The sequence below is a fragment of the Pituophis catenifer genome, unplaced genomic scaffold, assembly GCF_029215685.1.
Source record: "Pituophis catenifer annectens isolate HBS135680 unplaced genomic scaffold, rPitCat1.0.hap2 SCAF_4, whole genome shotgun sequence".
Classification (NCBI taxonomy): domain Eukaryota; kingdom Metazoa; phylum Chordata; class Lepidosauria; order Squamata; family Colubridae; genus Pituophis; species Pituophis catenifer.
The window spans coordinates 121,771,666-121,786,015 of record NW_027256884.1 but is presented as its reverse complement, the minus strand read 5'-3'; the positions used below and the strand labels follow the sequence as shown (position 1 = coordinate 121,786,015).

General features: G+C 42.9%; 1 protein-coding gene across 2 annotated transcripts in view; it reads left to right on the top strand.

Moving 5' to 3' along the window:
- LOC139317087 (glutamate carboxypeptidase 2-like) overlaps positions 1–14,350 on the top strand; it is a 38,689-nt gene that overhangs the window by 10,459 nt on the left and 13,880 nt on the right. The window contains exons 7-13 of one of the 2 annotated variants that reach the window (XM_070944013.1): positions 1,501–1,594; positions 2,517–2,615; positions 4,830–4,915; positions 7,514–7,633; positions 9,516–9,598; positions 10,926–10,989; positions 12,504–12,571. In XM_070944013.1, the coding sequence (XP_070800114.1) occupies positions 1,501–1,594; positions 2,517–2,615; positions 4,830–4,915; positions 7,514–7,633; positions 9,516–9,598; positions 10,926–10,989; positions 12,504–12,571 (614 nt within the window). The remainder of the gene's footprint in view (positions 1–1,500; positions 1,595–2,516; positions 2,616–4,829; positions 4,916–7,513; positions 7,634–9,515; positions 9,599–10,925; positions 10,990–12,503; positions 12,572–14,350) is intronic. The other variant, XM_070944014.1, reaches the window with a different exon arrangement.

Below are 14,350 nucleotides of genomic sequence, written 5' to 3'. Positions count from 1 at the left end.
TTTGGCTTTGAAACGGAGATGAGCACCGCCCCCTAGAGTCAGGAATGATTAGCACATATGTGCGAGAGGAACCTTTACCGTTACCTTTAATATGAAGAGTAATGGTTAAGGATAAGAGTGTGTGCATGAACCAATTCACATATTTAGGTTATGCTGGATGGTCGCAGCCCCACTCATGAGATCATTGTTGCAGTGCTTGCGGCTCCATTTGCACAAGTGTCATCATGGGCAATTGTGGTCCCACTCACACGAGCCTTGTTGTGGCTGCTTACAGTCCCACATGTGCCTGCCCCACCACAAAATCATTTCCTCTTTTCCCCTCCCCCAGCTCCGGGCTGCCAACCCAAAAAGATTGGGGAACTCTCTCCTAGAGGAAGATAAGGGCAAATTGTGTCATGTTGTGTTGTTCAGAACACCATGTGGATTTGTCCATGTAGTCACTGTCGCCAAATCCCCTGTCTCAAAGATTGCCATTTTGCTTCAGAAACTTCAGAAATGTGGCTTTTCAGTTCCATTGTTGGTAGAGGTCTTAAGCATCTGAACCAGGGGTGAAATTCAGCAGGTTCTGACAAGTTCTGGAGAACCGGTAGTGGAAATTTTTAGTAGTTCAAAGAACCGGCAAATACCACCTCTGGCTGGCCCCAGAGTGGGATGGAAATGGAGATTTTGCAGTATCCTTTTCCTGTCACACCCACCAAGCCACGGCCACAGAACTAGTAGTAAAAAAATTTGGATTTCACCACTGATCTGAACTGCTCTTTTAAGTTATGTTTCTGAAGTTCCTGCATACCTCAGTCCAGAGGTGGGTTTCAGCAGGTTCCGACCAGTTATGGAGAACCGGTAGCGGAAATTTTGAGTACTTCAGAGAACTGGTAGTAAAAATTCTGACTGGTCCCACCCGTGGGGTGGGTTCTAAATTTTTTTACTACCGGTTCTGTGGGCATGGCTTATTTTGTGGGCGTGGCTTGATGGTCATGTGACAATTCTTTAGGATTTAGCAGAGGTACTAGTCTACCAGGGTTTTAACTGCTTGCAGAGCTGTACTGGTCTACTCATTTGTTTTTGGAGGCACCGGTCTACCCATTTGTTTCTGGAGGCATCGGTCTACTCATTCATTTTTGGAGGCACAGTCTACTCATTTGTTTTTGGAGGCACCGGTCTACTCATTTGTTTTTGGAGGCACCGGTCTACCCATTTGTTTCTGGAGGCACCGGTCTACTCATTCATTTTTGGAGGCACTGGTCTACTCATTTGTTTCTGGAGGCACCGGTCTACTCATTCATTTTTGGAGGCACAGTCTACTCATTTGTTTTTGGAGGCACCGGTCTACCACCACGAGATATGGGGCAAGTCCACCCCACTGCAACCTATTGGGAGACAGACAAAAGATGACCTTGCAGTTTTCCAGGCCTTCAACCAAGTACGGTTTCAAAGGGGACAATCAGCCTCCTGAATTGTCCTCAGTATACACTACAGTAATTGGTGCCTTTCTTACTCTAGAATATGCCTATCGTTTGAAGGAAGCTCAAAGTGCAGCAAACTTAAATATTCCTGTCCACCCCATTGGTTATCATGATGCTGAGAAGCTGCTAAAGTAAGTCCTTATATCACTCTTGGTCAGTGGGCTGGGGAAGTCGGTTATCAATTCAAACTGTCACGATGCAACCAGCCATCAGTCGGGGTGCGACTTGAACTGCTGTAGGATGTAGGATGTAGAGAGAAGAGGATGGAAGGCAGTAGTAGATCGTTTTTTGAAGAAAACTCTCTGCATTGTACTGAACCTTAATTTTGCAACACCTGCTTATAAAAGAGAGAAATGAATATTCAGAAGAACACGCTGTACGAGGAGTTGGTTTTCTTCAGCTTTATCCCTTATCCTTGTTTATATATGTCGGCAGTATATAAATGAATATATTGATTGATTGATTCACTGACTGATTGACTGACTGATTGATTGACTGGTTCATTCATTCGTTCATTCATTCATTCATTCATTCATTCATTCATTCATTCATTCATTCTCCTACCTTATTATTGCAATTCTTCTAAGCAATGTTACACTTCTATCTATCTGTCTATCTTTCTATCTATCTATCTATCTATCTATCTATCTATCTATCTTTCAATCAATCTATATCTACAATATCTATCTATCATCTGTCTGTCTGTCTGTCTGTCTGTCTGTCTATCTCTGTCTCTGTCTCTGTCTCTGTCTCTGTCTCTGTCTCTGTCTCTGTCTCTGTCTCTGTCTCTGTCTCTCTATCTGCCTGCCTGCCTGCCTGCCTGCCTGCCTATCTATCTATCTATCTATCTATCTATCTATCTATCTATCTATCTATCTATCTATCTATCTATCTATCTGAAGCATTAAGGGGATTTCAAAATCCCCTCCCCATTCAGTGTCAGCAAGAATATATTTTCTTTTCTTGGAAAATGGAAGAATACTTTTTCTTTTAAATTCCAAGTCAACCTATTTCCTGAAGTAAGAGGGTTGTAACTTTTCTTACTTCCAACAGAGAAATGGGAGGGGCTCCTGCACCCGATGACAGTTGGAAGGGGCAGCTTTCTGTGCCTTATAACGTGGGACCTGGCTTTACAGGAACTTCTTCAAAAAGGTGAGGACAAATTTCACGGAAACTTTGGTAAAACCTGTTTTAAGAAATAAATAATAAATAAAACAAAAGGGTGAGGAGAAAAAAACACACATTCTCTTTTAGAATGGGATAGGTCAAGAGATAACTGATGACTGCTAGTTGACAAACCCTCTCTCTCATGAAATGAAGTGAAGCAGCTAATGGAGTAATTCAGGTAATCCTTGCTTAGTGTCCATTTGAATTATGACCTCCCCCAGCCCCAAAATTTTGTATGAAATGAAAGTTTATGTCAGAGAATTCATGACTGGCAGAGACATGGTAACAAGGTCAGCCAATGAATAGGCATAGCAACTGGGACAGCCAATGGGGACTGTTTGGAAACTGAAACAGTATTTGCTGGAGACAGCTAGGAGCCTGGGCGTGGCTTAGGCTTAGTTTAACTGCCCTATATAGAGGAGGTTCTCTTTGTCTGTATTAAGCTCTGAGCTGCAAACTACCGTATTTTTCAAAGTATAAGATGCACCTTTTTCCCCCAAAAAAGAGGGTGAAAATCTGGGTGCGTCTTATACTCCGAATGTAGCCCCACCCAGCTTCTCAAACGGAGGTTTCAGAGGTTGAAAAAAGCATCAGAAAAGACGCTTCAGAAAAGAAGCCCTCAAACAGAACTTAAAAAAAAAAAAGCCCCCAAACAGAGCTTCAGAAAAGAAGCCCAAACAGAGCTTCGGAGGCTTTTTTTCTGAAGCTCTGATTCAGAGGCTTTCAGAGGCAGGAAAAAAAGTTTTTTTTCTGAAATGGAGTTTCAGAAGTTTCAGAGACAGAAAAAAAAGCAAAAAAAAAAAAAAAGGCAAGGCACAGAGCTCACAACCAAGGAACCTGTTGCTAAAATTCACCTCTGGGAACAGCTGATTGTGGGTATTCCGGGAGGCCGATCCACCTGCCAATCAGCTTTTTTCTTATTTTCCTCCCCAAAAACTAAGGTGCGTCTTATACTCTGAAAAATACCGTAGTCTGTCTGCTGAATTGAAACTGAAACTCATCTCTACTGTTGTCTCCTCCTGCCTGTGTTTTTTGCCTGTAACTCTCTACCCCCTGGAAGAATCTGCTGTTGGTATTGTATGTGTTATTATGTATATAAAGAGAAGTTAATGAATCCTGCTGAATCACTTATCTGTGTGTGCTTTCTGGATGTGATTTCTGCAAAAAACTCTGACACTGAATGGCCTGGTTTTTACTGGCAATCTTCCTCTCTCAGAAAAAACCCCCAAAAACCAGCAGCTGTAACTATTTTTATTAGGGATGATACCAGAAAAAAATGATAAGAGAAGTACTGTATTTTTTGGAGTATAAGATGCACCTACCTTTTTTGGTGAGGAAAAGAAGAAAAAGAAATCTTCCTCTGCCTCTGCCTCTGAGCAATTTTGTCTTGTTGCAGCAAACAGCAAACAGCCTGCTTTACTTTCATTTTTGTTTTCAGCATAGCTTGATTAGCACAAGGAAAAATTTATTTTAATTTGTATACTGCCCTACTCCCGAAGGACTCAGGGCGGTGAACAGCCATGGAATAAAACATATAAATACAAAATTTAAAATAGATTAAAACAAATTAAATAATTTGGCTGAACAAATTTAAAACCCAATAGTTTTAAAACCAGATTTAAAATTTCCATATAAAAAGGGGAAAGACTTAGGTCAGGCCGGCTTGATGAAATAGGAAGGTCTTGAGCGCGCAACGGAAGGTACGCAGATCCGGGATCCTCCGTATCTCCAGGGGGAGCTCGTTCCAGATAGTAGGTGCCCCCACAGAGAAGGCTCTCCTCCTGGGGGAGTCCCCACGCACCCCGTTTTGGCTCCCAAATAAGTGCAGGGAGGCCTACTACACCCAAAACGGGGTGTGGGGTGTATGTGGCATGGTCCCGCTGTGGCCCGTTTTTGCTCCCAGGAGGCTGCAGGGAGGCCTACTAGGCCCAAAATGGGGCACGGGGGTGGTGCCCCCCCCCCGTGGTCCATTTTTGCTCCTAGGGGGTTGCAGGAAGCCTCGTGCTGCCTGTCACACACCCTGGCCACACCCACCCAGCCAGTCATTAGGGCAGAGAACTGGTTGTTAAATTATTTGAATCCCACCACCGAGTGTAGTGTAGAATACAAGCCCTGCTCTTTTTCGGAATCCAGCTGTTTCACTTTTAAGGATGTTTAGCCTGAGGATAACACTGATTTTTTCCCTTTTAATTGCACTAGAAAAGTGAGAATGCACATCTACAGCTTCAAGCAAGTGAGACGGATTTACAATGTGATTGGAATTCTCCGAGGAGCAACAGAGCCAGGTAAAGGTTTTGTTTTGCGTTATAACACATTTTCAAAGAATGGTTTCCAGGAACGGATTTGTCTAATCAAATAAAGAGAAGGACCTAAGGGGCGACATGATAGTGGTCTTCCAGTATTTGAGAAGCTGTCAGGGAGAAGAGGAGGTCAACCTATTCTCCACAGCACCTGAGGCAGTGGTGAAATCCAATTTTTTTTTACTACCAGTTCTGTGGGCGTGGCTTGGTGGGCGTGGTGTGGCTTGGTGGGCGTGGCTTGGTGGGCGTGGCAGGGAAAGGATACTGCAAAATCTCCATTCCCACCCCACTCCTGGAGGAAGGATATTGCAAAATCCCCATTCCATCCCCACTCCTGGGGGAAGGAATTGCAAAATCCTCATTCCCTCCCCACTCCTGGGGGAAGCATATTGCAAAATCTCCATTCCCACCCCACTGTGGGCCCAGCCAGAAGTGGCATTTGTCGGTTTTCCGAACTACTCAAAATTTCCGCTACCGGTTCTCCAGAACCTGTCAGAACCTCCTGGATTTCACCCCTGACCTGAGGGCAGGACAAGAAGCAATAGATGGAAACTAATCAAGGAAAGAACCAACCTAGAACTAAGGAGAAATTTCTTAATGAGAACAATTAGTCAGTGGAACAGCTTACCTCCGGAAGTTGTGGCTGCTCCATGACTGGAGGGTTTCAAGAAGAGACTGGACAAGCCATACAGCTGGACTACTGTAATGCTCTCTACATGGGACTCCCCTTGAAGAGCACTCAGAGGCTCCAACTGGTCCAGGATGCGGCCGCGCGGGTAATTATGGGTGCAACTCGTTGCGCCCATATAACACCACTGGCTCCCAGTGGTCTTTCGGGTGCGATTCAAGGGGTTGGTTACCATCTTTAAAGCGCTCCATGGCTCAGGACCTGGGTACTTACGAGACCGCCTTCTGCCACCGATAGCCTCCCACCGACCAGTTCGCTCCCACAGAGAGGGACTCCTCAGGGTGCCGTCGGCCAAATTATGTCGACTGGTGACACCCAGGGGGAGAGCCTTCTCTGTGGGAGCCTCTGCTCTTTGGAATGAACTGCCCCCGGACATACGCAAGATCTCTGACCTCCGAGTTTTCCGCTGTGCTCTTAAGACCCTGCTCTTCCGACAGGCAGGGCTAGCTTCATAATTGAGTTTTAAATTCAGAGTTCTTAAATTTTTTGGGATTTTTAAGCTAATTTTGGCCTTAAATGTAATACCTTTGAGAATTTTTAAATTTAAATTGTGATATTTGTGATATTTGTATTGTGTTTTACCTACCTCCCGAGTCCCTCGGGAGAGGGGCGGTATAGAAATAAAATTATCCTTATCCTTATCCTTATCCTTATCCTTATCCTTATCCTTATCCTTATCCTTATCCTTATCCTTATCCTTATCCTTATCCTTATCCTTATCTGGAATGATATAGGGCAGTGATGGCAAACCTTTTCGGCACTGAGTGCCCAAACTGGAATACGCATGCATGTGTGTGCATATCAGTGGTGGGTTCCTCCCGGTTCGGTCCGGTTTGGCCAAGCTGGTAGCGGTGACGATATGACGTCACCGAACCGGTTCTCCCCCCCGCCCTCCCACCCCCCCACCCCCCACGTTATTCTTACCTTTTATTTGGTCCCACCCCCAATCTATTGCTGCCTCCTGAGTCCCAGCTGATGACTAGTTGGAAAAAAACTGTTTAAACTCTTGCCGTGGGGCTTCAAAGGGCCGTCCTACAGCTGATCAGTGTTAAAAGCAAACAAATGAGTCAGGTCGTAAGTGCGAGGACTGGTTGTAAGTGCGAGGACCTTCCAGAAATGACTCTGACCAGCTAGCCACGCCCACCTAGTCACATGACCTCCAAGCCACACCCACAAAGTAAGCCACACCCACAGAACCGGTAGTAAAACAATTTAGAACCCACCCCTGGTGCATATGCGTGCACCGGAGCGCCGGAAATCTGAAGACCAGCTGGACGGTGTGCATGTGTGTGCCAGTCAGCTAGTTTCAGGTTTCCAGCATGCGCATGTGTACTGGCCAGCTGGTCTTCGCACACGCTGGAGCACCGGAAACCCAAAGACCAGCTGACTGGCGTGCATATGCCTGTTTTTTGGCTGGTTTTTTTGGCTGTTTTCTGGCGCCCATGAAGAGCAGATGGCCAATGCATGTGCCCACAGAGAGGGCTCTGCATGCCACCTCTGGCATGCGTGCCACAGGTTCGCCATCACGGATATAGGGTTTCCTGCTTGAGCAGAGGATTGGACTAGAAGACGCTAAATTCTCTTCCAGTCCTATTATTCTATGTTCTGTGTTCTAAGATCATCTGTAGGGCACCCTCAACTCTTCCTTAGCATGGATATCATTCATAGCTTAGTCCCTGCTGATGGATGCCTTCAGGACATGCATGGGAACAGAACTGGACTCCAGAAGTGTTCGTGTAAATTAAGACAATCCTACTCAGGGGTATCAATTTCTCATTTAAGTCTAATTTTTAAAATAATAAAAGACAGGATTCATCTTTTTCCAGGCCACTTTTGGTGAACTTTTACCAACTTCATTATCATAACGTAAAGCTTTTTCATCCCTTTTGATCCAGATAGATACGTCATTCTGGGTGGCCATCGTGATTCATGGGTGTTTGGCGGGATTGATCCGCAGAGTGGGGCTGCCGTTGTTCATGAGATCATCCGAAGTTTTGGGAAGCTGAAACAGGAAGGTAAGGCCAAACAACTTGAAGCTGCTGAAATTGAGAAATACCGAGAGAAAAGCGGGAAGGCTTTGTGTGTCGCACAATGTGGAGTTTTGTTCAGCAGATATATTCTCATTGTGCCCAGAGAGAGAAATATCTACCTCTACCTAGGATCGAACCCACAGCCTCCTGATTGTGAGGCAAGAACTCTACCTCTAGGCCGCTCCTTATATAAGTCTAAGTCAGTGGTGGGTTGCTCCCGGTTCGCACCGGTTCACAAGAACCGGTAGTAAAAAAATTTAGGTCCCCAGCCCGGTCGCCGCTTGCTTACCCCACTCACCTCATCAGAGGCTTTTTTTTTTAACTTTTAAAAGCATTTTTTCTACAACCTCTTCGGCTGAAAAAATGTTTTTAAAAGTAAAAAAAAAAAAGCTTCTGATGATCACATGGCTCAGCTGGGATCTTCAGAGGCTTCTGAAAACATTTTTTCTGCAACCTCTTCAGCCGAAGAGATTATAGGAAAAAAAATCCCTTTAAAAGCTTCTGGTGATCCCAGCAGATTTGCCTGATCGTCAGAAGCTTCTAAAAGCATTTTTTCCTGCAACCTCTTAAGGTTGTAGAAATAATGCTTTTAAAAGTAAAAAAAAAAGAGTTGGCTACGCCTACCCAGTCACATTACCCACCCCACCAAGCCACGCCCACAAAATAAGCCACGCCCACAAAACCGGTAGTAAAAAATTTTAGAACCCACCCCTGGTCTAAGTGCTATTGCTAAATAATGCAACTATGCAACAATTTAAAACAGGAATCTAAACAAAGCTAAGAGTAGTTTTTTGGGGGTGCAACTCCGGTACAGAAAATATAAGATATTAGAATGGTTTGTATCATCAACATTACTATTATCAGTCCGATGCAAAGTTTCTCAACTGCCTTCATTGCCATATGTAGTTGGTCAAAATATACCTTCACAGCTTCTGGAAGCAAAAATTCTATACCAAGAGACACATGCAGAATAACTGTTCTAGAATGCATTATGCAGAAACAGTAACCTAAGAAAGCAAAGACAAAAAAGGGGGGGGGGGGCGGAAATGAAATCAATCCTATAAACATCAATGTAAAAATTAGTCCCATTGAGTTTTATAGCATACTTTCCTGGTTCCAATGGAAGAGATTCTATGTAGCTCTACTCAGGATTGAACTATGGAGTCTTTTGTGCTGTGTGAGCTTGGTTGTTTATTGGCAGACATTGCATTACCCAGTTAGATAACATCATCAGTGCTAGTGAGTGTGGGGTTTGCTCCAGTGGTGGGTTTCAAAATTTTTTACTACCGGTTCTGTGGGTGTGGATTGGTGGGCAAGGCATGGCTTGGGGGGCGTGGCTTGGGGGGCATGGCAGGGGAAGGATACTGTAAAGTCTCCATTCCCACCCTACTCCAGGGAAGGTTACTGCAAAATCCCCATTTCCTCCCGATCAGCTGGGATTTAGGAGGCAGAGAATAGATGGGGACGGGGCCAGTCAGAATTTTTACTACCGGTTCTCCGAACTACTCAAAATTTCCGCTACCGGTTCTCCAGAACTGGTCAGAACCTGCTGAACCCCATCTCTGTTTTGCTCCCTGTTTACATACAGTAGCTTGCCCTGCTGGTATTGGTGGGGTCATGAGGTTAGTTTCTTGGGCACAGTTAATAGATTTGATTTTTTTTTTAATTTTGTTTTAGCATGGTGTCAACTGGAACTACCCCTTTATATCCCACTTCTAAGTGCCTGCTTCTTGTTCATAAACTGCTGAAAAACAATTTAAAGAATTTAAATGAGAATTTAAAACCGAGGAAGCAGGGTACAGATATTGTTATTTGGGTTGGTTTCACTTTCACTATTAAACCAACATTCTAAATATTATAAATATAGGTTGGCGACCCAGGAGGACGGTAATTTTTGCTAGTTGGGATGCTGAGGAGTTTGGCTTAATAGGGTCAACAGAATGGGCAGAGGTAAGTCAACAAAGTTGATTATGTACATTAACATTAATTATTTTTAATGGAAAAAAATCCTGTACTTTCTTTTAAACTAGTGTCGTTGCTTTAAATTTTGGCAAATATCTTCAATATCTTGCAAGTAATTTTGATTTTGAGGACCCCTGAGAGTGTTGTAACTAATAAAAATTATAAAAATGATTTATAATTAATAAAAATGAGGGGGGGAATCAAACTTTAAGATTCAGGATAATAATGGAGGCTAGTATAAATTGAGTGTCACCTGTGGAGTTAGGTTTGTGATGGATCATTTAAAATAGCAAAGCTAAACAGCTAGAATTGTGTTTGCTAAAAATTGGAAAATTGAGAAAATACCAACGCAAGATGAAGTTATGAAGAAGATAATGGAATGTGCTGAAATGAGCAAATTGACATTTGAAATTAGAGAACAAGAAGATAAACAATATTATAAGATATGGGACTTATTTTAACAATGGTTAGATAAAAAAGTATGGAAATGAAAGAAGATAGAGATTTTTATAATACAAGAATTGTAGAATTATATAAAATATAACATAAAGATGCATTATTATTGGATCGATTTAGTGATGAAATGAATGTTATAATATAAGTTAACTCAAATCTTAGAATATTTTGTACAAAAAGAGGGAAGAATAGCTATAGTCAAATAAATGATCAATGAGGACAATAATACATAGATATATATTAGATCGATAATCTAAGAATTTAGGTAAACTGTAAGCTATGAATATGGTGAAGATGCACAAAATACTTGTAACCAACCGACACACTGTGTGTAATTGAAGATATTTTTATGTTTTTATGTATGTTTGTTTAAAAATAAAAAAATAAAAAAATAGCAAAGCTATACAGATAGTCATTCAATTTACAATCGAGCCCAAAATTTCTGTTGCTAAGTGGAACTGTTGTTAAGTGAGTTTTGCCCTGCTGTTCGACTTTTCTTGCCACCGTTGTTAAGTGAATCTGCAGTTGTTAATTTAGTAACATGGTTGTGAAGTGAATCTGGCTTCCCTATTGCTTTTGCTTGTCAGAAGGTTGCAAAAGGTGAACATATGACACTGCAACCGTCATAAATACGAGCCAGTTGCCAAGCGGCTGAATTTTGATCACACGACCATGGGGATGATGCAATGGTTGTAAGTGTGAAAAATGGTTATCGATCACTTTTTCAGTGCCATCGTAATTTTACTAAAAGAACTGTTGTTAGTTAAGGATAACCTGTATGTGAAAAGCACGGTAGTCCATAAAGAAATATTTGTGTCCCTAATCTGAACTAGTTTTCAATTCCTCCTTTCCATTGTAGGAAAACGTCAAAATACTACAAGAGAGGGCTGTGGCCTACATCAATGCTGATTCCTCTATAGAAGGTAAAACACACTTGTGCTTGGTCATTTCTGAACTGCATTGGATAAACAATTGATAAACTAACTCTGTAAACTAACTTGAATAACTAAATAACAAAGATAGAAGGGACTTTAGAGATTTTCTAGTCCAATTCCTTGCTCCAGTAGGAAACAGTACAATTTCAGACAAATGGTTGTCCAAGAAGAAATTTCCCATTAGAACAGTTAGAACCATACGATGAATGGTTGTGAGAACTGGGTTGTTGTTAGTTGCAAAATTGTGTCCAACCCATTGTGACCCCATGGACAATGTTCCTCCAGGCCTTCCTGTCCTCTACCATCCTCTGGAGTCCATTTAAGCTCACGCCAACTGCTTCAGTGACTCCATCCAGTCACCTCATTCTCTGCCGTCCCCTTCTTCTTTTGCCCTCCATCGTTCCCAGCATTAGGCTCTTCTCCAGTGAGTCCTTCCTTCTCATTAGGTGGCCAAAGTATTTGAGTTTCAGGAACTAGGTATACCTAGTCTAATAAAGAGAAGGATTAAGAAGGATTAAGGATTGAGAAGCGTTACATGATAGAAGTCTTCCAATATTTTGAGGGGCTGCCACAAAGAAGAGGGGGGTCAACCTATTCTCCAAAGCATTAGAAGGGAAAACAAGAAGCAGTGGATCAGGGGTGGGTTCTAAATTTTTTTACTACCGGTTCTGTGGGCGTGGCTTATTTTGTGGGCATGGCTTGATGGTCATGTGACAATTCTTTAGGATTTAGCAGAGGTACTGATCTACCAGGCTTTTAACTGTTTGCAGAGCTATACCAATCTACCCATTTGTTCTTGGAGGCACCAGTTTACTCATTTGTTTTTGGAGGCACCAGTCTACCCATTTGTGTTTGGAGGCACTGCTCTACCACCACACTGCCTTTAAACACTGATCAGCTGTAGGACGGCCCTTTGAAGCCCCGCGGCAAGAGTTTAAACAGTTTTTTTCCTTCCAGCCGATCAGCTGGGACTCGGGAGGCAGCAATAGATTGGGGGCGGGGCCAAATAAAAGGTAAGAATAATGCGGGGAGGGGGCAGTAGGCCCCAGCTCCTGAACAAAGAGAACCAGTTCGGTGACGTCATATCATCACCGCTACCGGCTCGGCCGAACCGGGATGAAAATTGAACAAAGAGAGAAGCAACTTGGAGCTAAGGAGAAACTTCCTGACAGTGAGAACCATTAATAACTAGAACAGCTTGCCTCCAGAAATTGTGGGTACTGCAACACTTGAGTGTTTTAAGAAGAAATTATACAGTCATTTCTCTGAAATGCTATAGGATCTCCTGCTTGGGAAGGGGGTTGGACTAGAAGACCCCCAAGGTCCCTTCCAACTCTTATTATTCTGTTAAAATAAAAAAAAAACATTTTTAAAAAATCAGAAGCATAAGAACATTAGAAATCCACATTTAAAGTATGTTGGTGGGGTTTCCCCCAAATAAAATTTATTTATCTAAAAAGATTCCTCCTAACTATAGTAAAGATACTATCCTTTTCTTTCAGGTAACTACACTCTTCGAGTCGACTGTACCCCGTCGATGCATAGCCTGGTATACAATCTAACTAAAGAGGTAAAATATGAACAGATGTATTTGTATACAGCTTATTTCCACGCCTCCACTATTCTACTTACTTGGGCTGCCTTAGAAGGTAAGCAGCTGAGCTTCAAATTCCTGTATTTTGAATGCTGTGTGCAAGCGCGTTAGGCATATGCGCACGAAGCCTACGGAAATGCGCGAAGCACGTGCTCACAGAACTGGTTAAACCGGCTGCAGCCCACCACTGCCCTAGATAATGCCATAATCACTACAACTAGAGATATCCAGAGGATGGGGCTTAAAAACTTTTTTTTTTCAAAAAAGTTTTTATTTTTATTTCTCATAAACATATTTACATGTACAGTCATTTATTCGCCATTTTTCATTCATCTTATCTTTTAACTTTCATTTTTAATTTTTACTTATTCGGGGCTGCTCTTTTACTATTTACCTTTCTTTATTTTGCCACCTTTCTTCTTCTCCTCCCCTTCTCTTCCTCCCTCTATCTCCTCCTACTTTCTTCATTCTTCCTCTCCCTCTCTTTCCTACTTCCCCTTCCTTTCCCCCACTTGTCTCTTCTTCCCCCCCTTCTAACCTTCTCTACTCCTTCTCTTTCCCTTCCCTTTTCTTACTCTCCTTTTCCCTTTCTTCTTCCTCTCCCTCTCTTCTCCTCTCTTCTCCCTTCCTCTCTCTTGTTATTTCCCTTTTCAGTACAATCTAGCATGGTATTCGAGCATCTGTTAGAACTTAGAATAACTTTATTGTCACTTTGATTGAACACTAATCGGCATACATTAAAATGAAATTACATTGCATACAGCTCTCAAATATTTTCATCTTGGAAAAGATCACCATCTATGGAAATGGTTTACTCAGTGGTGGGCTGCAACCAGTTTAACAACTGGTTCTGTGAGCACCGCTTCGCACCGCTTCGCACCGCTTCGCACCGCTTCGCACCGCTTCGCACCGCTTCGCACCACTTCGCACCGCTTCGCACACATGTATGGTTAATGCGCTTGCACGCAGCATTCAAAATACAGCAATTTGAAGCTCAGCTGCTTACCTTCTAAGGCAGCCCTGGTAAGTAGAACAGCGGAGGCACGGAAATCAGCTGTGCCGCGTGAATCAGCTGAGCCAGAAAGAAGGAAATATAGGACAGGATAGAGCAAGGGTGGGTAGGCGGGGCCAGCTGATCATCGGAACTACTGGTTCGCCTGAACTAGTCTGAACCGGCAGCAGCCCACCACTTATTTAGGGCCAGAAATCTAGTCACTCTCTCTTTCAGCTCAATGCACCTCACAGATTGTTACTGTTGAGAGATAAAAACAAAGGGACTTCCCCTTGGAAGTCATCTTAGAGAATTCAGGCTAGAAATCTAGCAAATTAAACAACCATAAATTCTATGAATGCAAGACATCCACTCTATCACTGTTTGAGGGTGATCAAGTTCAGAGGCTATACCTGGTCCAACGCAGGACATGAGATACTGTCCTGCCATTTCAGTCCTGGAACTTGCCGTGTTGAAGGCACTGAGTTTTGAATTGTGAGGATCTATTTGCCTTCTCTGTACAATTTTAATCTTGAAATCTCAAAATCTATGGAGATTCTCAGTCCTCCACATCATGGTTGTCCCAAATGTGCTTTTTTTTCCGAAAGGCCAACAGACGTTCTTTGTTTTTCCTTGAAGACGTTTCGCTTCTCATCCAAGAAGCTTCTTCAGTTCTTGGATGAGAAGTGAACTGTCTTCCAGGAAAAACAGAGAAAGCCCAGTTGCCTCTTGAAAAAAAGCACCTTTGGATCAGGGGTGAAATG